Source organism: Varanus komodoensis, unplaced genomic scaffold (assembly GCF_004798865.1).
Source record: "Varanus komodoensis strain SLA01 unplaced genomic scaffold, ASM479886v1 scaffold3, whole genome shotgun sequence".
NCBI classification, from domain to species: domain Eukaryota; kingdom Metazoa; phylum Chordata; class Lepidosauria; order Squamata; family Varanidae; genus Varanus; species Varanus komodoensis.
The window spans coordinates 45,792,750-45,818,475 of record NW_025335761.1 but is presented as its reverse complement, the minus strand read 5'-3'; the positions used below and the strand labels follow the sequence as shown (position 1 = coordinate 45,818,475).

Here is a 25,726-nt window from a genome sequence, read left to right as displayed (position 1 = left end):
AAAACTTGTATTTAATCACACCATGCTGTGGCTTTGTTGGAAGATATTCAATAGATATCATGACTTTACAGCAAGCTACAAACTTTGCCTGAAAGTCTAGAGCTGCGTGTTGAATCTCTGTCTCAGTGGTTAATTCCAGCCCATCTGGGAGTCTAATCTATCCCTTTAGGATTCCGAAAATGACACTCCACTTCTTTTGATCCCACCCTTTCCACAGAACCACTGATGTTTTGCTTTCCCAGCTTTTGAGCGGTTCGCTCCCCATCAACCTCCAGTTCTCAGATGTTGAAATGACTCCTCTAAAGTTTAGTTGCTGTCAGTAAGAGTTAAGCTAAACTGTTGCTATTTTTGGTATTTTGCCTCTCCCATCTTACCTTTGTCCATTTTCATTTGATTTCACTAGCTGGAGCATGTTCTCTGAAAATGTCCTTTAAATTGAAACATAGAAACAAAGAAACAGAGCGAGTCAGAAGGGGCCTCCCGGGCCATCTAGTCTGACAGCCGGCTCCACTCACGACATGCCCACCATGCACATGTCCAGCCTATCCTTGAACACCCGCACCTTGGTTCCCTGAGCTTTGCTCCGTTGGAGCGTGCCCTGCCTTCCTCTGAAGGGGAGAACAGATCTCTACCCATCTCCATGTGACATCCCCTCACATACCTGTATGTCGCCAATGTATCCCTCTGAGTCTCCTCTTCTCCAGGCTGAAGAGACCCAGTTCCCTCAGTCTCGCCTCATACAGCATCCCCTGCAAACCGGCCACCAACCTTGTGGCCCTACGCTGCACTGACTCTAACCTGGCTATATCCTTCCTGTAATGAGGGGCCCAAAACTGAGCACAATACTCCAGTTGCAGGCGTACCAGAGTCTTATAGAGTGGTAGTAATACCTCTCTCAATCTAGAAGCCATGCTTCTGGCTATGCAACCAAGGGTGGCGTTTGCCCTCTTGACCACCGCAACACACTGCTGACTCGTGTTTAGCCTGCAGTCAACCAGTACCCCGAGGTCCCTTTCACAAGTGCTGCTCTCCAGCCACTTGTTGTCTAACCTGTACTTAGGACACCCATTCCTACGTCCCAAGTGCAAGACCTTGCGCTTATCCACATTGAATGCCATCCTGTTGTCTCCTGCCCACTTCCATAGTCTGTCCAGATCCTTTTGGATCTGGAGTACCCGCTCCTTAGTTGTGGCCACTGCTCCAGTTTTAGTATCGTCTGCAAATTTGATCAGCAGACTGTTCACCCTTTCTTCCATGTCATTGATAAAAAGATTAAACAGGATCGGCCCCAGGACAGAGCCCTGGGGGACCCTGCTTGTCACTGGCTGCCATCCCGATGATTCCCCGCTAATGGTTTCCTTCTGCTTTCGGTCAGTCAACCATGCCCTAATCCACCGGACAGTGCTTTGGTGTATCCCAAAACTCCTCAGTTTCTTCACCAGGATATTATGGGGCACTTTGTCAAAGGCCTTGCTGAAATCCAGGTATACCACATCCACTGCATCCCCTCCATCTAGTCACCTCGAAACCTTGTCATAGAATTCCACAAGGTTTGTTTGACAGGACCTGTTTTTGTGGAAGCCGTGTTGTGTGGCTGCCAGCCTCCCTTCCCTATCTAGCATCACTAGATCTTGAACTTAATCATTGGGAACTTAATCACTGGGATGAAAGACATTCAGCACCCCTAGTCTAGATACATGCTAGCCCGTAAGATAGTTACGGAAAGTGAATGGAATACAATCAGGTGTGGGTTAATGAGGTTCAGGAGGAAACTTAGCAGAAAACTTCCCAGTAGGACTCTCCAGATCTTATTGAAGCAGTGGCTAAAATGTCTCACAATATCTAATGCAAATTGCAGATGGTGTTTTACATTGAAGCATGTGAATCTGGATCTATGATGGACCATCTGCCCGATGACATTGATGGTAAGCAAGGGGTCAGCATTTTGGTTTGAGATACATCGATCAATCAGCAGTCCTTGTACCTCAAACAGTACTGCAAGAATCGCTTTTGCTACCGAACCCTTTTTTGAATATGGCTGGAGGTCAGTAGTAGGCAGCCTGGTGCCTTTCATATACTCTGTTTATTGGTGATCCTAACTGGAGGCTGATAAGGACTGTAGTCCAAAATATCAAGAGGCTACCAAGTTACTTTGCCCTTTCAGCACATATTTATTTGAGGTGCATGGAAGAGCTAACAAAATTCAGCTAACTCTAAAAATCCTTGTCTTGGATGCGCGGGAGGCATGTCCAACACTGTTTTAGGAACAGAACTCAGAAATAAAATGTATTCTATTTTGGTTTGTACTTGGTAGGTGGCAGATCTTATCCACAGACACAATGTGATTTCTGCCATCCAGGTGAACAGGCCAGAACTCCCACAGTTTAGAGCCTAGCTACTAAAGTTCAACTGCAACTCTTAAAACTGTGCTGGCTGTAATTAGTCTTGGCAAAAAAGCTGTCCCTTCAGAATGTGCATTTATTATAATGGACCTGGATGACAGATGTTCTAATAGGTCTATTTGGCAACACAGTCATCATCGTCAGGTGCTTGGTGCCTGTGGGTACTATGTGTGAAAGGGCTGTTTAACTTGCATGGAGCCCAGTGTGTGTGCCTTATAAAGTAAGTTGTACATAGTACGGTTTCCATTTATCATTAATTACCACTTAACGTTGTTTGGCTAGTTTTCTGTTTGCATAATTAATTAATTTTGCCATTACTGCATAGTCAGCTAACTTGTTTTTTCAGTCTTCAATAGTTTTGTTTTCTTTTGCTTTCCATTTTGAAGCAATTAAAACTCTAGCCACGGTTATCATGTATTTAAATAATTCTGCCATGTTCCTAGGCAGTTTCTGGAACTATATTCAACAGCATGGTCTTAGCAGTCATGGGAACGTTGATTTTTAAAGTTTCCTGTATTTCTGCAAGTGTTTATTTCCAAAACTTTTTAATTTTATCATGTGACCATCACATACATTAAAATGTACCTTCTACTTCTTTACATTTCCAGCGCTTCCCTGTATACTTCTTATCCATGGAATAATATATCACCAAAAAAAATTTTATACTAGTTCTCTCTCAATGCTTGACTGGCTGTAAATTTTATATCTTTCATAATGTGTGTGTGTTTATTCTGATAAAAGCTACTTTAAAGATTTTTAACGACCACAGATGGACTGGTGTGGTCATTACACTTAACTGGCATCTTGGGTTGGAACTAGCCTGTACTTTCTTGGTACCTTCTTCAGAGGTTAAAGTGTCTAGATAGGGTTTGTGACGAACTCGGTTGAAATACTTGGAGCTAGAGTTAAAAGCAACATACCTAACTGAGATTGGGACAAGTGGATTCTATCTAATGGTAGTCCCACTTAATCCTCATTTATATCAATGGGTCTACTTTGAGTAGCACTAACATTGAATACAGCATGCACTGTTTCCCGTGGCCAGAATGGGCATGATCTCCATTGTGTCATGGTGATCTCCTGCCTGCTGTAACTTCTCCATTCATTTTTGAAAATTATTTTTTAGAGGGCTCTTTTGTTGAGTTGGTTTTAGATCAGACTGTGGAGCAAGCATGTCCACAATTGCACACTAACCATGAGAAGCAAATCAATAGTGTTCTTCCATTTTTCTCACAGTTTATGCCACTACTGCGGCTAACCCCGATGAATCTTCGTATGCGTGCTACTATGATGAACAAAGGGAAACATACCTTGGTGACTGGTACAGTGTCAACTGGATGGAGGATTCTGATGTGGTGAGTTGCCATGAAAAGTACTTTATAAATACGTTTTAACAGTTATCAGACATAATACTACTTTATTTTAATCCAAGAATTGTTTTGATCCTGTTTAGACATAATGGCAATGTCTTGCAACAAACTGTGGGTTAATTAACCCATGCGTTGTGGAAAAGCATTTTGGTTGTAATAACCCTTGAATGCCACACTCAAGGATGGTTTCTGTGGTATGCAGGCAGGATCAGTTGTGGACATTCATGTGTTTGGATATCATGGAAAAAGCCTCCAATACACTGAAAGTTGTCAAACCAACAGGAAGTAGGTTCCATGCTCATATCCTCACAAATTGTAGGTTAATCCATAATTTGACACTAAACATTGCTATTTGTTTTCTTTTGGTGCTGGTGTGAGATACTTGTTAAGTGCTCAGAGCCAGATTGGGCCTTCAGAGCTACCAAACAGAAGCCAGTGTTCTATAGAGTGTGCATTGCCTTTTTGGAAAATAAAAATAAAAGCCAGCTTGGTGCGCAGACATGCAAGCATTTAGCACTGATAACCAATATTTTTCTGAGTGATCACCTCTAAGTTACTGGCTCTGTACAAGCAGTGATTGAGGCCCAGCACATTGGGTGTTTGGTGAGCAATTATTAGTTTACTGTCTCAGCAGGGAACCCATGCTGTTTGCTTAGGGTTTTTTCCCCAGGCAGGAATGAATAGGTTTCAGGCATCTGCATGATTACATGCAAGTCTTTTTATTTTCTCTCACCCACAGGAGGATTTGAAAAAAGAAACTCTCCATAAGCAGTTTCTGTTAGTAAGGAAACACACAAACACCAGCCATGTGATGCAGTATGGAAACTTGGTGAGTAAGTGGGTTGGTGCTGAGGCCAATTTTCTTTTGGATTCACATGTGGTCTGCACCTTCTTTTAAAGTGATGCGAGAAAGAGGACAAACCTTGGGAACAAGCAAGGCAATTACATTTGGGAAGTGCTTTTACTTTTCACAAGTCAGTTTCCTGCAGCACAGTGTTTTCAATGCATGCAGTTTCTTCCAGTCAGCTTTCTCCACTGTCTAGCCTTCACATCCATGGACAGTGATCAGGAATGCAAATAGTGTGGCTGATCTGGGCCTTGGTTGTGGATGAAACATCCTTACTTGATCTTTTCTAGTTTCTATTCACACTTCCCCTTTGCTCTTCCCTAACAGCTGGATGAGTGCCTTTTGACTTGGGAGTCACCCTTTGGCACTATTTCTTGTTTCAGTTTGAATCATTTTATCATAGGATTTTCAAGCGTAGAAAAATTCAGAAGTAGTTTACTTTTTCCTTTCCTCAGTGCAGTACTAACCAGTTAGTTTGCGTGTCACTGCCACTGTCTGTGAAAGATCCTCCAGTCGTACTCACAGTTTAGCTCATCTTCATGGTTGACAAGAATGACCAGAGCAAACTAATGGGTGGACTAGTCAGAAGTAAGAGTTGATGGGGGTGGCTGGTTAGAGGTATGAGGCTCAAATGAATGAGAATATATAGACAGTGAGAGACAGTTAAGGGCCACAGACAAGATTGGGGTTAGGATCTGAGGGGAAAGAGATAGGATCAGAAAGAAGTAGGATGTACAATGCTAAGAAATAGACTTTGTTTCGATAGTGTTTCTGATCTGGCAATCTGAAACAGACTGCAAAATTTTGTTTTTGTTGTGTGTGTAGCTGGAAACATGCACAAAGCATAAATAGATTTGTGCACTTTTTAATATTTTATTGCATTTACAAGTCTATTATGTAATCCCAGGTGCAGTGTATTCACAAAGAACTTACCAATTCCCATTAGCTGGCATTAACACTAGAGATTTCCATTAGGGTTACATGATTTGCACATACCATATAGCCATACATATTATATTTTCAGTTGTTTTTCAGCTCCTGTGATTTGTGCAAACTGGGTCATTTTTTAGCCTCTTCCCCATACCTGATTTCTTTTGCTATTAAATTTGGCCTTTGTAATTTGCCCAGATGTCCTGGTCTTCCTTTAAAGAAAGAGTCATGCAAATTGCAACCTATTTTTAAAAGTGGAAATTTGCACGCTGGCTCAATTGGCACCAGACCATGTCAGTGCCATGGTGGGGGAAGGGATTGGAATCAGCTGAGTTGGGAAGTGCCATCAGATTTTCAGCCCTCAGGCAGATTCCTCATACATCTCTAGAGGAGTCAGTGATGTCACTGATCAGATAGAACTATTACTCATTTTTTGTCAGGTGAGTACGAGACATTTTGGATCTTACATCCTAAATACACATCTGTGCTGACTGTTTTAATTTCCATTGTTCTGGTCTAGGTTGATTTGCAGCACATCTCTCTCACCCCACATGCTGACTTTCAAGTGCACAGCTAAGTCTATAAAAGGGAGAGTCCCACTGCTCTCCATAAATCTGTAGGTGTTAACAACAGGTTGTTTGACGGTGGGAGCAGGTTAGGACAGGCTTAGTGACTTACCCAGTTCCCTCCAGGAGCCATGGGCTTGCAGGGGGTTCTTAAATCACCACGGCTACCCAACAGCTGCCCAACAGCAATGGTCATTGGATGTGGATGCAAGAGAACAAGGTTGATGGCCTTTTTATCCATAAAGCCCACCAATAGGCTAACACAAAGAGACTAAATGGTCATCCCAGAACTGCTGCAAGGACAGAGATGGAAGAGAAGATAAATCGCCTTCTTCAGAAGATAGCATTCCCTCCCAAATATGCTTTTTCCCCATTGAAGTAGACTCTCTGTCTCCCTCCCTCATTTTCTTTTTCAGTCCATCGCTCACATGAAAGTGGTGCAGTTTCAGGGAACTGCCAGAGCTCCCAGCACGCCCATTTCGTTGCCTCCTGTGACTCACTATGACCTCACCCCCAGTCCTGATGTGCCCTTCGCAATCATGAAGCGCAAGCTGATGGCCACCAATGATGCCCACAGGGCTAAGTCGCTCTTAGAAGAGATGAACAGACACTTGGAGGTAAGAAGATGTGCAAGCTCAATTGTGTAACATGAACATAAGCAGGTGTTTAACGTCACTGCTTATCCACATTGCACTTCCTTCAGTGGGAGTCGTCATGGTTGAAACATGCAGCATTTGCTCCCAAAGACAACCTGCAGCAGAGATCTACCCAGTAGTGACTGCTGTTAGGCCATACAAGCCCTGCAATAAAATGGCTTCTTTAAAATCTCTGGCAGAGATTTGAGTGTTGAATATTTGTATTGATGGTATTTTAGTAGTTAGTTTATATGTTGTAGCACAGAGTGATTATGGTTATGAACTTGTTTTATTGGTTACTGGATTCGTTATATACTTGGATTGTTGAAACTATGAGCAGTCGTTAAATGTGAATCCAAAACTGTGGGTTGTTCATGGTTTGTCTCATCAGATAAAAAGGGCAAGAGTACTTTAGAACAAACCGCAGCCATTCCCAGTATTATGTTGTCACAAAGGCATTTGGGGGATGATGGAAAGAAAAACAACCCAGTGAATGAGGTGATAAACCACAGTTCATTCAGTTGTCTCCAGACGGTCCCCGCATAGGACAACACGCCATGGGTTGGCAATGTGTGTGAAATAAGTCAATATTTGATAGCAGACATATTTGTAGACTGTGATATGATTTGAGAATGGATCAGCTGAGAGTCCAGACTTCCAAAATACAGATGGAGACACAGATACCATGGATGTTAAAAGCTGCCAGCAAGTTAGCATTCTTTCCAAAACTCGGTTATATTTTGGCACTGGTGCTAGTGAGGAGCTCAATTCTCTCCATGACAATTCACATGGGTGATAGGTGCTATGCTTAAAGTTTACCACACTGACCATCCTGGGGATGATGATGGATAGCTGAATCGCCATAAATCACCCAGTGTATAGCAAAGTGCCAGACAGTGCTATATCCTACATAGCACAGGAAGCTTTCAATCTTGTACAAGGATGTCACAAGTAAGACATTAAGTCCCAAGTGTGGTATTATTCAGACAGTGCCAGGACCAGAGATACCTCCCCTGATGCCTGCCTTATTTTTGATAGATTGCTTCAGAACATTGTTCATTTTTAAGTAACTAGGAGGTTTGCAGACTGCAAATTGCTGCTGTTATGGGTTCACAAGTAGCTTTGCTTTGGAGCTCAGGTCCTCTGCCTTGTATTTAGGGTCTTGGGCCAGTTATTCTGCTTTAAATATCACCAGTTTGCTGATGATGTTTTACGAATGGTCATGCCCATAATGGCTGCCATGTTATGAATGGGCAATTTTCTCTCATCAGCCATTTTGAGAGCGTACCCATGATGTTTCCACACATTTCCAAATGTGTCTTCCAGCCTACGAAGAGGCTGGTTTAGGCTTTTCAGTGCCATTTAAAATTCCAGATTCTACCATAATAATTGCACTTGACTATTAATCAACATTAAAAACTCAAAGATGCATGCTTGTTGTGGCAGTCGACCTTCTGGTTTGAGCAGAATGAGAGTTGCATAATTTTGCGTTGATGGAGACTTGATCTGTCTGAATCCTTTAGCAGGAGGGTGGGGTAGGATTATTGGAAGGAAGTGCCAGTGACCTAAAGAAGACGCAGCTGGCTCAATCATGTGCTTAGTTTAGACTGCACACACAGCATTGTTTGGAAGAGAGTGAGGTCAACCCAGAGTTGGTCATGACTATGACGAATAGATCTGATGTAAGCTAGAAATGCAAAGAACCAGGAAAAAGTCGAAGAAAAATCAGGGAAAGGCCATTCTCTTCCAAACCCCCTTTTCATTTCAAGAACTTTTGTTTCCCCCACAACATTGACTACATATGGATTATATAACTTCTCTTTTTGTTTATTTTTTATTTTTAAGACTAAAGAACAAAATGCTCAGGTGTTAATATACTGCTACCTGGCCATTATTCTCCTGAAACAATGTCTAAGCATTATGCAATAGCAAGACTTTTATGTAAGGGTAGAGTTGCAAAATTTCTGCAAACTTTGAACCATGAATAAAAATAGAATCCTGTCTGTAGGATCCTCACCATAGCTACTACTTCCATTTCATACTCAAATAATCTATGTATCTCTCAGTAACAGACATTTAGAAATGCTGTTATGTCAGGGTGGGCAACTTCAGGAGGTTCAGGGACCATTTTTGTCTTTGGCATCTCCCCTCCCCCGCCCTGCAGACCATAGTTTGCCAGGTAACCTTAAAAATATTTTTTGAAATGTTGTTGGGGAAAAGGGGCATCTGGAATACCACAGAGCATCCCTGCATACCCTCAGGACATTTCAGGTGATGGTGATTCATATAATATGGAGATCTTGGTAACAAACTGGTTTAATCCTGCCTCTTCTTGCACAGGCCAAAGAGCTAATCAAAGAGTCTATGCGCAAGATCATATTCTCCATTACACACTCTGAAGAACTTGCTGAACCAATCTTGTCACGTAGGTCAAAACTCAGGAATTATGACTGCTATGAGTCAGCAGTAAACCACTTCAAAAGTCATTGCTTCAACTGGCACTCACCTTTGGTAAGTCCCTCTCTCAACAGCTTCCTAACATGTTCCAGCCCTCTTTGGCTGATTCAATGCATTTTTGTGTGCGTGTATTTACATTTGGACGAAATGTAAAGGGAGAGCTAGGCCTTCTGGTGTAACCGATGCATTTGGGATTGGAAGGGGATTACACCGGGTTTCCTTGCTTTTACAAAGCAGAAGCCTGGTGGTCTTGGGAGGAAGGTATGTTTTACTGTCTCTTCTAGGATGTATTACAGCTTTTTTCCTTAAGCCACAGGTATGGGCAACTTTTTCTCCAGGTGTTTTGGAATGCAGCTTCCATCAGCATTAGCCTGCATAGTCAGTTGTGTGAGCGAGTGGGAGTTGTACATCTTTAGGGCCACAAATTAGCCTCTCTTTAGATAGGTTACACATTTATTCCATCTCTCCCTTTTTAGTATATCTTCTGCTCGAGACTCACTATACAATTAAACTTGTAGTACAGGGACAGACAGACTGTAGTTATCCATTGTAGGGTATATTGGAGTTTGGATCATCCCAATTTAGAAAATTAGGACTTCTTTACATTCTGATCTCTTCCTAAATCAACCATGTCAGTAATACATTCCATTGGAAAGGAATAGAGAACATTCTTGATGTGTACACGCTGAATGGGAAAAGGCGTAATCTGCTTGCTCTGTTTTTCAGTTTGAATATGCTCTGAGACAACTGTATGTTTTGGTCAATGTCTGTGAAGCAGGATATCCTATTGAGAGGTAAGCTATGCACAAATAGATAGAGAGGTGTTAATACTACTCTATACGACTGGTGCGCCCGCAACTGGAGTATTGTGCTCAGTTTTGGGCCCCTCATTACAGAAAGGATATAGCCAGGTTAGAGTCAGTGCAGTGTAGGGGCACAAGGATGGTGGCCGGTTTGCAGGGGATGGGGTATGAGGCGAGACTGAGGGAACTGGGTCTCTTCAGCCTGGAAAAGAGGAGACTCAGAGGGATATGTTGGCGACATACAGGTATGTGAGGGGATGTCACATGGAGATGGGTAGAGATCTGTTCTCCCCTTCAGAGGAAGGCAGGGCGCGCGCTCCAACGGAGCAAAGCTCGAGGAACCAAGGTTCCACTTAGATGCCAGGAAGCACTTCCTTACAGTTAGGACCCCAAGGGTGTGGAATGGGCTTCCACGAGAGGTCGTTGAGGTCCCATCGGTGATGGTGTTCAAAGATAGGCTGGACATGCACCTGGTGGGCATGTCGTGAGCGAAGCCAGCTGGTGCCGGACGTCAGACTAGATGGCCTGGGAGGCCCCTTCTGACTCGCTCTGTTTCTGTGTTTCTAAATGCCCTTGTTTTGTTTTAAAGAACTGGAATGTCACTAGTGTCTAGCCTACTAGCTTACTCTTTGCATCTCCTGTAGGTAGAAATTTCCATAGCAGAATTTTGTTTTTATTTGCTACTCTATGACCACAGCACCTGACCACTGAACCTCTCTGGGCAGTTCACAGCAATTAAAACCATAAAATACGATTGTACAATCAAGACCTTTAGACTTGGTGTTAAGACTTTAACTAGTCTTAAAACCAGAGTGAAAAACGAGCAGCCCTGTAAAGCTCTAAAAAAAAAAAAAAAAGTACAAGGATTGCTCTATGAAACTTGCTTTTATTTTCTCTGAAGTAAACCTGACAAATTTAAAACTCAATCAAGAAAACAGAAACAGAAGACAATGAGAACTCTCATGTTAACAACTGTTTTCCTTTTGCAGAATACAACTTGCCATGAATCAAGTGTGCCTTGGATATTAACCAAACAGCCTGACTGTGAAGTAATCCAGTTAAAAGTGATGAACGTTCTAGTAATCACACCAAGAATCAATGCGAAGCAGAGACCAGTTATGTGTATAAAACCAGTATAAAACAATAGCAACCTGATGGTGAAGGCTTTCTTGGGCAACCGTTGGGATCTGCACTTTAAAGCTGTTAGGGAGTATGTTCTACTCTAGAAGCTGCCTGTGAAATCTCCTGGAATGAACAAGTTCCACAGTGTCTTCACAATTTTCCTTAATTCCACCTTGAGACACTTTTTTGGCAATCTGAAGAGGTGGTCTGCCTTGTATAAGTGCTCAGTTTGAATTGAACTATTTGTTTGGTTTTTATTTTGTTTTTAATCCCTTACTCAGGTTTTCAGTGGTAATTTTCTTTTAAGAATGTCCTATACAGAATTCCACAAAATGGCCTGTAGTAACTAAGGTGACTATATTTTTTAAAATTGGAAATGAATGCTTTAATAACCATAAGGTTACATTGTTAGTTGAAATTTTTACATTACATGTTTGAAGAATAAAAAGCCATCATTTTTGTTTTGTCAAATTTGCCTAAGACAAGGCAAAACAAAGATTAACCATTTTGCTTTAAAATGATCAGACTTATAACAAAATAATCAAGGCTGCATAGCTTATTCATGATGGAGAAATTATTCCTTGACCTCCACTAAAAGGGATTGTTCACTGCTGTTTGTTTCTAATTCATGTGTAACTATATGTTTATACAACTTAATGGGGAAATAGCAGTATTTGGAAAACCGAATAAAAGAGTGTGAACTTCTCATGTCTTAATTCTAAATACATGTTTCTCCCCTCTCTTTTCAATGGGTGAATTCATTAAGCAAGAAGTTGAATCTTACACATCTGCAGGACTGTACTTCAGTTCCTTTTCATGTGGCCTTTGATCTGTTCCTGAGAATCTTGGAGGTACCTTAGATGTTTAGAGGGGCTTCTGTGAGTTGATGAGTCAGGTTGGGGGAGCGTTCATGAAGGACAGCTTGTCCCTTAGTACTGGGGGTTGCCCCAAAATGTTTTGCTGCCTGGAGCAACTAACTAGATGATGGCCCATACCTGTTCTGTGTACAAAAGTGAACTGGACCAGCAATTTAATCTTAATTTCAACACTGACATCAGGACAGCATGTCCTCTGATACCCAAGAACAGCAGGCCAGATTAGGCGATGCGAGGCAGGCCGTTACAGCCACGCCTCTGCGTCTTTGTTCTCTAACTTCTTGGGGCCATTCATTCACCACTGTACCCAGTTTCTGTCACCTGTCCATCTCACCATCTGCCACTGGAGGCAGGTACCTCACTGTCTACTGTATAGATTGACTTGATAGGATGTGCGGTTGCAGGGGAAGTGTTGGGCAGGGCAAAGATGAGAGGCCCAACAAATTTGGTAGGCATGAAGTAGTAAGCATGCCCAGAATGTGCCTAGAATCCTTGCAGCATGTCCAAGTTCCACACTGGAAATGCACAGATTTTTCCACAGCCAAGTAATGTGAAGAGATCTTCTCTGATGTCCAGAAGATTGAAAACTTGTCCTAATTATTTATGTTGCTTTCATAGAATAGTAGAGTTGGAAGGGGGCAAGAAGGCCATCAGATCCAACCTGCTGCTGTTGCAGGATACCAATTTACACCATCTCACTCAGATGGCTGCTCAGTTCCGTTTTGAATGTCTCTAGTGCGGGAGAGCCCACCACCTCTCTAGGCAGCTGTTTCCACTGTTGGATTGCTCTGACGGTGAGGAAGCTTTTCCTGATACCTAGCCTGAATTCAGGGCTCCCAAGCTAGCATGCTTAAAAGTGTAACCTTAATCTGGGCTGTTTTTCATACTATTCAGATAACACTGTAATCTTTTTCTAAAAATCTAAAGATTTTCTAATTATGTTTTTAGACTGCATGCAGTGAATTTTTGCTTCAACATTACTTGCAAATGGTCTGAGCAAATTTGTTTACAATATTTGTATACCACTCCATGTCTAGGCAGATTCTGAAGTGGTGAAGAATAAAAAGACAAAACAATAGAACAGAATAATAATAAAAGCACGGCTGGTCTGAAAGAAAGGCTTCCTGCAATAAACATGTCATCAGCAGGCACCAACAGCAATCCAATATTAATGTCTGCCCTGGCCTCCAGAGGCAGGGAATTTGATAGAAATGTAATGATTACACAGAAGGCTTTTCTCCTGGTAGATTCAAGTTTGGCTTCAGCACTGAGAACCAGGTGATTATTGTCCAATAGCCACAGCGACATGGCAGGTAGTTACTGCAAGCCTTACAGTGGGGATGAGCAGGTTGATCTCCAGGTGTTCTGCACTTGAACTTCTGAAATCCCCTGTCAACATGATCAGTTATTAGGAATGCTGGGTGCTGAAGTCCATCTGGAGGCTACTTCCTGCCCACCTTTGTCTTGCAGAACTTCACATTAAAACAAATCAAACTGTTTCAAATGTGAAGGAAAATGCAAATTATGAGAGAAGTAATGCTATATTGAAAACACCCTGAAGAACTCGAGGCTAATTTCTGGGTTCTCTTGGGCAGGTTACTGATTCAGTGACCTTAAGATTTTGCTGTTCCCTGCTTTTCTTCCAGTTTTTCCTTCCTCTTTTTAGTCCCCCCCCCCCCCCCCCCCGGTTTGTGTCATTCACTTTCTCTTCTTTCCCTGATTTGGTAGGTTACATGGAGGAGATTACCTGGGGTAGTTCCTCACCAACACAGGTTTTCCTGTCTGCCTCTTGCCAGACTATGCCTTGCCTTGCCCATTCATCCTGCAATGCTGTGTGTCCTGCCATGCCATGTCTCCTACCCTGTTGTCCTGTCCTGTCTCCTACCTGCACTAATGTTTGTCCTCCTGGTTCTTCACTCTTGGCTTGTTCCTGACTGTATCCTTGCTTTGCTCACATGCATTCTGGTTCTGGACCTTGGCCTGTATTGGACTTTCCATTAAACCCTTTTGGACTCTCTGTTTCGTGAAGTTTTGTTGCCCTGGTCCTGGTACCTGTGTTGCTCTTGTCCTGTCTTGTCTCTGGCCACCGACGTCCTGGTCGTGGGCCCTGACCCTGCCTGCCTGTGGAAAGCCTTTCTTACAAGATCATCATGGCATGGATGGTGGTGTAACAAGCTGCAGCTTAGTCCAGACAAAGCCAAATTACTGTTGTCTGAGGGTACTGATATTTCAGATTAGGCATTCAGGCTGAGTGGGGTTCACATTCTGGAAATTCGCCTAGAAATGTACAGCACCTCAGGTAACCGCAGTGGTCAGGTGTGATGTTTCCAACATGGTCATGTATACCAGCTGCATCCTTTCCAGGAGAAATAAGGCCTGGTTCAGCCATGCGTGTGCTTGTTGCTTCCATATTCGAGTGCTATATTGAATCTTGCCTGGGGCTGCTCTTGAAGACTCTGCAGAAGCTTGAGGTGGAACAGAATGAGTCTCCGAGAATTCTGGCTTGATCTGTACATTTGGATCATATTGTACTGATCAGCTCTGCTCATTTTTGGGTTGCTTTCAGGCTCAATTCCAGTAGATTAGGATGAGAATATCTCAAGAATCACATCCTCCCCTCACCTTATAGAAAACCTCCAGGGACTGCTGCACCCTTTCTTGGAATCAGTCCAAGCTGCTGTTAAATGGTTACCCCACATCAGATGGTTATTAACAGCACATGAACAAGCTCAATTTTTTAAAAGAGACCTACCACGAACTATTTAGGTTCAGCATTGGACTGATTCGTGTATGTGAGAACTGAGACAGGTTTCCTTCACAGATCAGATCAGCTAGTTAAATGAACAGAGCTGTCCACAACTCTCCCACAATTGGTGTTGTCTACTCAGCAATTAATCCTCCCAGCACCCTCATTTGTGTGCTAAAATACTAATGAAATTGACAAGGAAGCAGATGTTTGCCCAAATTCTCCAAAGCAGCTAGTTCCAAGGACAAAGTTCTCGGAAGCAAGTGGCGCTCAGTCTGCTGATGAATCATGTGACTCCTGAGTCACTCAGTAAATAAGCCAGCCACCCTTTCACATGACTGCAATGGGTCATCACCAAGAAACTGCTTCCCTTGCTTTTGTTCAAAACTGATCAGCAGTGAGGTGTGACTGCTGGGAGAATGAGAGGACTATCTCATTTTGCAGTTATCTCCCAAGGGCCTTATCATCATGCCTAGGATCACAGTATGAGCCCCCAACCCATTCCCTTACTGCACATGGTGGAAGGGTCTTCTACCTTGACTAGCATTCATTATATTATCTGGTCTACAAAAGCCATTCTTAAAAACAAGAACGCTCCACTTTGCTAGAGCCTATACTTGGGATGCAAAGGATTAGACCTAGAGATGCACTTTTTGAGTAGCAGTCCTTTTCTCATGAACCGACAAGCTTTTTCTGATTCAGCACAATTTCTCCGCCTGAAAAAGGGGAACAGAAACCCAGTTTCCATTACAGCAAGATGGGTAAGGTTCCCTCCAAGGGATCAAAAGCCCGGGCCAGCAGACTCCGTTTTCGTGGTGGGAATTCTGCATACATCAGTACATTTATAAGTCCTTTGCTAGTCAATGCATATGTCAGCACCTAAGGCAGACTTGCTCAACCAGGCACGCTCCATATGTATTGGAACACAACTCCCATGACCATTTACCCCATATGGCTAGCTGGGAGTTACTGGGAGTTGCAGCCCAACCCAAATGCAGAAACCCAGTTGGAGAATACTTATTATCTGGAGTAAGTCATTATGTTCCAGAAAAGCTTTTCATACACAGAGGTCAAACAACTGAAGAGCACTATAGTCTCTTCAACAGGTAAAACAAGAGTAACATGTCCCCCCCCCCCCCAAATGTTTATATTTATTCCTGTGCGCCACACACACACACGCACGTGTGTTCAAACTTTTACTAGGGTCTGAAAGCAAAAATAACATGGGCCAAAGTTGGGCATCAGGAAAAACATACTTGAAGCCAATGCATCCCTCACCTGGAAAAAGTTTCATGCAACTTGTGGGAAGCCTCTAAACGCAGCTGATTGACCCAGCGCTGGTGTCATAGCCAAGCACTTGCCCAGGGCCCACAGCCTACCAAGGTCCACCAACCGGAGGTCCTGGACTTATACCTCCTCACCTTGCCTGTTCACCTGTCTCTCTTGCCCAGGGAATGGTGATGGCAAGAACAAGCAGCCGCTGGTGCTTGCCCGCTGCCTATTACGTAAGGAATGGCAGCAAGGTGAAGAGGAAGAGTCGGCGTGGCAGGTGGCAATATCACGAGAAGGCTGGCTCACTGAGGGAGGTGGTTCCTAGCAGCTGTCTAGCTCAGCAGCCCACAAAACCTGGAACTGGCACTGTGGACAGTGGCCTTAGTTCAATTTCCATTCTGGACTTAGAGCTACACAGGCCAGAATACTAAGGCAGCCCAAATGATACCAGAGGGTAGACTAGTCAGCCATGAGCTTTGATTGGAACAGTGGCTTGAGTTTAGCCACAACATCCTCAGCTAAAGCCAAAGGATTCCTGCAGCCACTTCCCTGCAGGGACTTGTACATGACACAGGTCGTGCTGGCAGCAAAACCGGAGGCTTCACCCCAGTGCTGCCAACAAGCCTTCCAGCACCAGCAAGTGAAGCACAGAATCATAGAGTTGGAAGGAGCCAACCCCCCTCCTGTTGCAGGTCACCAATTTATACCATCTCACTCCATGAAGCTGGTCCGATGGTGAAGAAATTCCAGCAAGGATGTGGATAAGATGGAGGGGCAGCTTTACACAGGGCATAGTTAATTTCTAGAATCTGCTGCCACACAATGTGCTAATTTTATTTATTTAGCACTTTAGTATACCACCTTGTAGCCATATGGCTCGCTAGATGGTTTACATAATAAAATGTAATCTCCACATCTTTGCATGATCTGGGGAAGAGGATTTGACCTATTTCTAGAGGCAGAAGGTATAAGTTGCTCTGGCTATACTCGGTCTCCAGGTTACAGAAGTGGATGCATCGGAATACCAGTTGCTGGGAAAGAAACTGCAAGAGAGCCTTTCCCTTCAGTTCCTTCTTAGGCACGTGGGAAGCTGCCTTTCACTGAGTCTGGCCCTTAATCCATCTAGCCCAGTATTGTTGTCCCAGGCTGGCAGGGGCTCTCCATGGTTTCAGGAGCAGGTTTGCAGGCCTGCTTAGCAATGATGGGGAGATGAAGCTGAGACCTTCTGCATACAGAGCACTGTCAAATGCAGGATGCTGAACTTGAACTAGATGGGCTGGTGTCCTGATTCAGCAGGACTCTTTATATGCCCTAACTCAGCAGAGGGAACTGCCCTGTGTTCCTGAACTGCACCTCCCATCACCAGTGACCATGCACCCCTGAGGAGGAGGAGTTATAGCACACAAAAACAGAACCCCACCTTGCCTATGCTCATTTGAAATTGGGAGTGCATATCGAGCCACAATGGAAATAGAAGTACAACACATCTCGCCAGTCTGTTGGCCAGGTGTCAAATGTTGAAGGACACCTTCACAGGCCCCTCCAGATGGTTCTTAAACCAGGCTTGGACTGGGCTGCCCATCAAAGAGCAGATAGTCTGAGTGAGGGACCAGCTCTCAGAAACAGAAGACTGGCCTCTGTGAAGGAGGATACGTGGTCCCCCCATGCTGGAATCAAAGTCCAACTGGACAGCCAGTTTTCCAGTTCTGCATTTTCAAGAAGAAACTGGTGACAAGGATATTTGAGGATCAATTTAAGTCTAGAATGGGATTTTAATGGGATTTTAATTATTTAAAACAGAAGCGTATATTCTGGGAGGAACGACAGCATCAAGAGCCAGTGTGGTACAGTGGCTAAAGCAGTGGCTTGGGATGCAGGGAATCCTGGTTCCAGTGTCCACTCAGCCATGAAGCTCATTGGGTGACATTGGGCCAGGTACAGCGTCTCAGCCTTACTTCAGAGGGTTCTTGTGAGTTTACAAGATCCTCCACCTTTCTGTATTAAACTGCCTTGCGTTCCTCACAGGAGGAAAAAAAGTGGGATATTAATATAACAAATCACGACTGTTTTTGACAATGTAGTTTATATTATAAAAATCACACAATCTGTATAGTTTGGAGGTATAGAGACAACCAACACAATTAAGAATCGCTTCCAGGCCCTGAGTACAAAAGGGGGAGTTGCTAGAAGGCCTTTCTGCAAGCTTTGAGTTCCTTTATTTGCCCTATTTACTTGGACCAAAGTGACAGTACTGCTGTGAGCAAATGCGCCCTCCCAAGTCTCTTTCCCACACTGCCTTTATGAACCAGACACTGTATTCAAATACATAATATACAGGTAAATAAATACATAAACAGTGCAATCCTATGCATGTCAACTTAGAAATAAGTCCTTTATATTTCACTAATATATTTCTAAAAGTTATGGGGAAAAGAAAGGACACATTTTTGGACAAGGCATATCTTAAGTGTCAGAAAAGCTCCTCTGGCTGAAGGCGGAGAATCACATCCCTCGAGTATAGCTCTCCGGCCAAACAAACGGGTGATTAATTCAAGCTTTCCCAAAGCACTTGTTCTTGAGCAAACAGAAAGTAGCCATTTTTTTGTCTTCCCCAACATGGGGCATTACAATTGCAATTTCCTTAATTGAGCCATGGCTGGGAATTATGAGCGTTTAGTCCAATGCACCAGTTTAAGGTTTCCTTATGTGGTGGTGAAGATTTCAAAGAACTTGGTGGCTGTTCTGTTTTTGAATATGCTTGTGCTCTTAAGGTTCTACAACTCCTCAGAAGAATGCAGACTTTTTTGTACCAAACACCTGTGACTGCACCTTTAGAAAGTTTGATCCACTCCACAGCAGCCCTCTGGTCAGCAAAGGAAGACTCCCCCCCCCACCCAACTTTCATTATGAACGCTGCACAGTATTGCAAAAGGACGGCACTTCACAAATTCCGTTTGGGGGTTGATCTTCTCCCTCCCCACACTGCTCCACCATTTACTGTTTGTCTGCTGGTATCAGTAGTACAGGACTTGAGGCAGCAACCGAGTTGAGCTGCTGCAATATTTGCTGGGCGGCCTGCAGGAAAGCGGCCCCAGCTGAACTCTGTCCCTCTGCTCCCAAGAGACGATATGCAAGTGTGCACGGGGTGGGGAGCAACCAACAAGAGGTGGAGTCCCTTTTCTCCCTTTCTTGTAATGGAAGAAATGGTGGGATGGCCTTCTCATGCAACTGACTGGTGGGAGATTCGGCACAGAGGGAAGAACTCACTCACACAACACACAGGTGAATGCTTGCATTCATTAACTTATGGTGCTTTTTTTGGGGGGGGGGTTTGGACAAATTAATGCAAGGTAAGGCTATCAACGGCTTCTGGATGTCTGGGTGCTGCTCTCAGAATGAAAGGCTGTATGCTTGCCTGCACCAGTTGCAGGGCCACGTGGGTGGAAGAGAGCGTGGCCGACTGCAGGCTGACCACTGTGCAAACAGAATGGGGAGCTAGATGGAGCCCTGGGCGGAGCCAGCACAGCTTTACATATGTGTTTATCCATACGCCTGCACTTCCTGGATGCATTCTTTGATGCCAAATGATTAAATGCATCATGTGCTTACAAGTATGCACTCAAACATCCCAAAGTCCTGAGCTATGCAACATGCCAAGTGTTTGGCTTTACAGGTCCTGGCTGTGTAGGGTTGGTTTGTATCAAAGATACATGGAGATGTATGCAAAGCACCAAGAGCAGAAGAATATGCATAATTTAACCCAGGAGTGGCCACTCACAAGATGTGCACTGCACTATGGAGTAGATCTGGGAAGCTCCATCTCCCTTATTATAGTTCTGATTATTTATCTCATTTTTGCAAAGCACAACCTATCAACCTTAGGCTCTCGCTTCTAGATCCTGGCTTTGTGGCCCATCTCACTATGCTTCATTCTCCTCCTACATTTCTGTCTTCCCCTTCTAGGAATAAATAAAGCTGCCTTCTATTGAGTCACCACGGAGCATTCTGGGTCACTCTCAACTATGCCAGCCTTGTAAGTGCCTAAGTTGTAGTCTGAAATTATGTAGAAGGATCATTTCTTTCCATAATCACAGTTGGGAGTGGTACTTGTGAAGGATTATGGAAGGAAACCTTGGGGAAGATATTAAATGGAAAAGCATCTATGTGCACGTGACCCAAATCTTGATTCGGATTTGTCTTCGACAGAATGAGTACATCCAGTTTTGTGTGCTAGGCTGGCTAGCTCCATGCATCTGTTTTCTGTACGGTCTCAGGGAACACGCTGCATGATGTCTCCACAAGCTGTTTTGCTTTGCCCCCAAAGCCAACCACGTGAGGCCAAGGTGGGGCAAGGCACAGCACAAGGTCACAGTGTCCCATGTCGTGTTCAGCTCGATGTGATAAGAACTAGTTGAACCAAACAGGAATTGGTGGCAGCTCTGTGTCTCTTTTCACATCTAGTTAGTCTCTGACAAACTAGAGGCAGAAGTTTATGACTTCTATAATATCCAGAATTAGTTTCCACCTTGGGAGGAAAATGTCAGTATCATCACAGGCATTGCAAATTATTTAGTAATGACTGTGTGTTTGCATGTGTAGCCAGCAGGCCTCATGCTGAAAGCGGATGTGCCCTCAGGGTCAGAACACTTTTTATATTCTTGCTTACTACAACTAGGTTGTTTGGATTTTCTGCCTCAGGCACCAAAATGCCTTGAATTACCTGTGATACCTCTAACCTCAAGCCTTCAACTTTGTACCAGGACAACTGGTGCTAACATTACATCATTCACTCCTGATTTAAGTTTCTAAGGGTACTAATTCTATGCACGTTCAGGCAGAGAAAGGTCCCACAATTCCCAACATGCCTCAGCCAGTCATGATGGCTGGAAAATGCTGGCAGAAAGCTGCAGAACTTTCTTCTGATTAAACATGCAAAGAATTGCATCCTGCATCGTTTGACGTTTCCCCCTCAACTCCCAAGAATGAACTTTGCTTCAAATATTCCATATACAGCTGCAAATGAATTTCTTTGAGAGAATGCCCCAGTGAAAGATTTCCAGTGCTGTCTCCATCTCCATTCAGATCAGAAGCTGCACTTCAGATTGCTTCTGCTGCCAGCAGAGATCAGAAGACTTTGTAAGGAAAAACATCAGAATGCTTTAAGATGAGTCTGCTACAACAGCACAATGTTGCTATTATATCACATCTGGCTCCTTGATGATGGGTACCAGTGTCTCTTCATCTCCCATTGGCTTATAAATAAAGTGGAACGTTGGCTTCGGTTCTTTGTTCAGCAGATGGGACTTGATGCAGTGCGGAAGGGCATTTTCGTCAAGTTGCATGCTCCTGTCATCAACATGAACAAACAGTCTATAGTTTTCAGGCTCCAAGACATCAAACTTCTCAGCACACTGTTGAGTCAGATCATGGGCTGTCGAGTCAGTCCGGTAGGCAAGTGTCCTTGTGTTGCCATTGGCTTCCATTAAGGAGATGGTGATGAAATCCTGTGAACAAGGAGCATACGTTACAATATTAATAGATATGAATATACCACATGGCATTCTCAATGCACAGTAAAGGAGACAGTGCTGATGAGAAGCATGGGGAACAAGCTTCAGAGGGCTTAGCTGTGCTGGAACTTCCACTGTGTCTCTCCCTTTAGCTTGTGAGCTCCTAGGAGCCAAGACTGGTGATGCAAACATCTGCTGGAATCGAGCTCTCTTGCACTTGTGGGACCTCTTTTCCATACTTGGCCCTGGCCTAGGAAGCAAGCCAGGCCACAAAGAAGTGTAGGAACATTCAGGGGAACTAGCAGGCCTCTTCCTTGCACTGAATTATTCTAGTGCTAAGTATTATCATCCTCACATTGCATTTATACCCCACCCTTTTCCTCTTGTGAGGAACCATGTTACATGGCTCCATTTTATCCTCACAACGACCCTGTGAGGTAGGTTAGGCTGAGAATAAGTGACTGTCCCAATGTCACCCAGTAAGCTTCATGGCCAAGTGGAGACTAGAACCTGGATCTCCTGGGTCCCATGTCCAGCACCTGAAGCACAATGCCACGCTGGCTCTCTCCATGCGCACAATCCCCGTGCTGTGACCACGATGCACACAACCTGTGGCCAGTGATAGCTGCAGTCGCCCAGTGCCCACCACACCTGCAATATGCACACAATGCCTGCCAACACACCACATGCACAGCAGCCCCTGTGCCTAACGTTTGCACAAACATTCTCTCCCGTTGCCCACATGGCGCCCACATGGGCCTGCATGCACAGACGTTGCCGGGATAATATGCACAGATCTAAGTTACACGGGGTGTTTTCTTTTTGCTTGCTAGGTGATGGCCGAGACCTCACAAGAGTCTGATGAAGGCACATCTTATGGGCAGCCCAGAATTGAGCGGGGGAGGGGTTAGGGCAATTAAACCAACAATTAATTTGTGCAGTTAAACCAGCTTGCAGAGCACATGCAGCACATACACAAAGCCTGCAAGTTCCTGTGTGCAGAAGCAGAATTTTGCTTGCGCAGTAGTCACGTAAGCCTACACATGGTATTTCACTGGCATCATTAGTGATACCTGCATATCTGTAATGTATCATGCAACAGCTGAATTAGCTTTCTTCCAGACACCCATTCTCACTGCAAATTCTCACTCCAAGTCAGACTTACGGCAAGAGAATGCAGGCTGAAGTCAGAGGCAGAGCTGAGAAAATCTGATGGATTCCTCACACATTGCTAGCCGAGACCTATTTTTCAATTAAATTATTACGTAAAGTGCCATGACTGCAGCCAGACTAAAAGTTTTGGGGAGCCAAAGAAGTAGGGAATATTTTTCTGGCCTTTAGACCTTTTAAAAACTAAGTAGTAAACTGTTTTATTGACATTTGTTTTGTAGTGATATGGCGATTGTGTACAGTTCAATTTTTCACTAAGCAATGTCAGGATTTTTTATAGTTCTTGCTGCGAGAAAGGTTAAAAAATCAGTAGTAGAAAATCAAGAATGAGCTACAACAGCACAACCAGAGATCTGGAAGAAGTTGTTTTGGCCATCAAGGCCAACCCTCTACTCAGCCAGGCATCTCTTGCAAGCAACCCTAACAGATGGATGTCTGGTTTCTCCTAGAATTATTCCAGCGAATCCCCTCCCCTCTCCCCAAGCTGGTTCCATTATTCATTCTGTTCTCTAACCCTCTTCTGCAAGAAATCATTTTTGAAAAGTGGCATCATATCCTGAGTCTGTTCTTCTCAAGCTATACATAACTCAGTGCCTTTAGTTCCTCAGAAGACTTAGTTTCCAGTCCCCTCATGATCATTCCCTGAACTCATTCCAATTTATATGAATCCTTCTTAAAACGTGACTTTCAGAACTGGAGACAATATTTGAGCTGAGACCTGACTGGGGTAGAGTGGAACTATTTGTTCATGTGATATTGTATGTCTGTTGAAGCAACCTAAACTGTGTTTGCTTTTTTTACAGCCACATGACTCCACTGACTCATATTCCACTGACTTGTGATCAACTACACCCCCAAGAACCTGTTTATGTGTACTTTTGCCAATCTCATCATACCTGTGCATATTTTACTTCTTTTTCCTAAATGAAGAACTTGCACTTATCTCTTAAACTTCATTCTTTTATTTTCAGCCCAGTATGTTAACTTATCATGATCATTTTTAATTTTGTTTTTGTCTTCTAAGTTATTAGCTATCGCACTCAGTCTTGTGTCATCTGCAAATGTGATAAAATCTGCAAACTCCCCTCTCTGCTTTTTGAATCCCTTTTCCTGCTGGATTTTCCTGCCATGGAATCTAATTCATCAATGTGCTGATTTTATAAACATCAGCTTTCCTGATGTCCAGGGAGTTTACTAAGATACTTTCATGGTGCATCACTGTCTGCAGATTCACATGCTTCCTGATTGTTGAGAACAGCATCTAGCCCATAATCACTATCTAATCCAATGCTGCTATATAAAGAATGCATAAGTATAAAGTAACAAACATTCTTCGGGCTGTTGTTTGGGCTTTTCTGCATGATGTGCACTTGTGGTCCCTCACTGCTGGAAGTTTGCTGGCCTGTTCCACAATGTTGTCATCCTCCAGGGCATCTTCTGTGTTTTCCATCCCTTTCTGCAGTCATTTTTAGAGTAAGGAAATTCATAATTGCATTTTATTGCAGCACTACCATGTGGTTGTTTAATAAATCATATAGATAATAAATCATCTGACCGAACACACTTGAGAGCCCACTATCGGGCCTATGCTGTGGCGGTGAAGGCGGCGAAAAAGAAGTTTTTTTCTGCTTCCATTGCCTCCTCACAATGCCGTCCAGCGGAGCTTTTTCGAGTGGTGCAAGGCCTGGTTCGCCTGGGTCCTAAGGAAGATCCGATGCCACCCTCAAAGGCCCGCTGTGACGACTTTGCCAGGCATTTCAGGGAGAAAATCGCTCAGATTCGTCACGAGCTGGACTCCACTAATGAATCAGAGGTCTCTGAGGAGTCGCCAATGCCACCGTCTGGTCCAAAATTACTGGAGGAATTTCAATTATTGCGGCCCAATGATGTGGACAAGGTGCTTGGAAGAGTACGTCCCACCACTTGCCTATTGGATCCTTGCCCGTCTTGGTTAATAAATAACTCCAAGCACGGGATTGGGACCTGGATTTTGGAAGTGGTTAACGCTTCTCTGAGGGAGGGTCGGGTGCCTGCCCCTTTAAAGGAGGCGGTAGTACGACCGGTCCTGAAGAAAGCGTCACTGGATCCAGAGATGGCCACTAACTATAGACCTGTGGCCAACATCCCGTTTCTGGGCAAGGTGCTGGAGCGAGTGGTGGCGGGACAACTCCAAGCACTCTTGGAGGAAACTGATTATCTGGATCCTTTTCAGTCCGGCTTCAGACCCGGGTACAGTACTGAATCTGCCTTGGTCGCCCTGTACGACGACCTGTGCAGGGAGAAGGACAGGGGGAGTACATCTCTGTTGGTTCTTCTGGACCTCTCGGCGGCTTTCGATACCATCGACCATGGTATCCTTCTGGATAGACTTGCGGGATTGGGGGTTGGAGGCACTGCTTTGCAGTGGTTCCGCTCCTATCTCGACGGTCGATTCCAGAAGGTAGTGCTGGGGGACCATGTCTCTACGTCATGGCAGCTATGCCATGGGGTACCACAGGGCTCCATTCTATCCCCTCTGCTATTTAACATCTATATGAAACCGCTGGGAGAGGTCATCAGGAGGTGTGGGCTGCGGAATCATCAATACGCTGATGATACCCAGCTTTACCTCTCATTCTCCACTAATCCAGGTGAGGCAGTGGCTGTGCTGAACCGGTGCTTGGCTGAGGTAAGGGAATGGATGAGGGCCAATAAACTGAAACTCAACCCAGACAAGACGGAGGTCCTGTTGGTTGGCGGATCGGGTTTCGGAGAGGGTGGATTTGACCTGGTCCTGAATGGTGCAACACTCCCTCTTAGGGATAAGGTCCGCAGCTTAGGTGTACTCCTCGACCCGGAGCTTTCTTTGGAAGCTCAGGTGACAGCGGTAGCGAGGAACGCCTTCCTTCAGCTTCGGCTGATTAATCAGCTGCGCCCCTACCTGGAATACGACTGCCTGGCGACGGTGACACACGCGCTGGTGACTTCCCGCCTAGACTTCTGTAACGCGCTTTACGTGGGGCTTCCCCTGAAGACAGTCCG

At 44.2% G+C, this 25,726-nt stretch overlaps 2 protein-coding genes across 5 annotated transcripts in view; one reads left to right on the top strand and one right to left on the bottom strand.

Annotated features, from left to right (window-relative positions):
- The window catches only part of LGMN (legumain), a 36,392-nt gene extending 24,555 nt beyond the window's left edge, over positions 1 to 11,837 (top strand). Inside the window, exons 8-14 of the mRNA XM_044436561.1 lie at positions 1,859 to 1,925; positions 3,639 to 3,757; positions 4,512 to 4,601; positions 6,532 to 6,732; positions 9,091 to 9,261; positions 9,934 to 10,001; positions 11,000 to 11,837. Coding sequence (XP_044292496.1) covers positions 1,859 to 1,925; positions 3,639 to 3,757; positions 4,512 to 4,601; positions 6,532 to 6,732; positions 9,091 to 9,261; positions 9,934 to 10,001; positions 11,000 to 11,039 — 756 coding nt within the window. The 3' untranslated portion in view covers positions 11,040 to 11,837. The remainder of the gene's footprint in view (positions 1 to 1,858; positions 1,926 to 3,638; positions 3,758 to 4,511; positions 4,602 to 6,531; positions 6,733 to 9,090; positions 9,262 to 9,933; positions 10,002 to 10,999) is intronic.
- A 6,252-nt stretch (positions 11,838 to 18,089) lies between these two features.
- The window catches only part of RIN3 (Ras and Rab interactor 3), an 88,489-nt gene continuing 80,852 nt past the window's right edge, over positions 18,090 to 25,726 (bottom strand). For all 4 annotated transcript variants that reach the window (XM_044436558.1, XM_044436557.1, XM_044436559.1 and 1 more), the window contains one exon: positions 18,090 to 21,529. In XM_044436558.1, the coding sequence (XP_044292493.1) occupies positions 21,221 to 21,529 (309 nt within the window). In that variant the 3' untranslated portion in view covers positions 18,090 to 21,220. The remainder of the gene's footprint in view (positions 21,530 to 25,726) is intronic.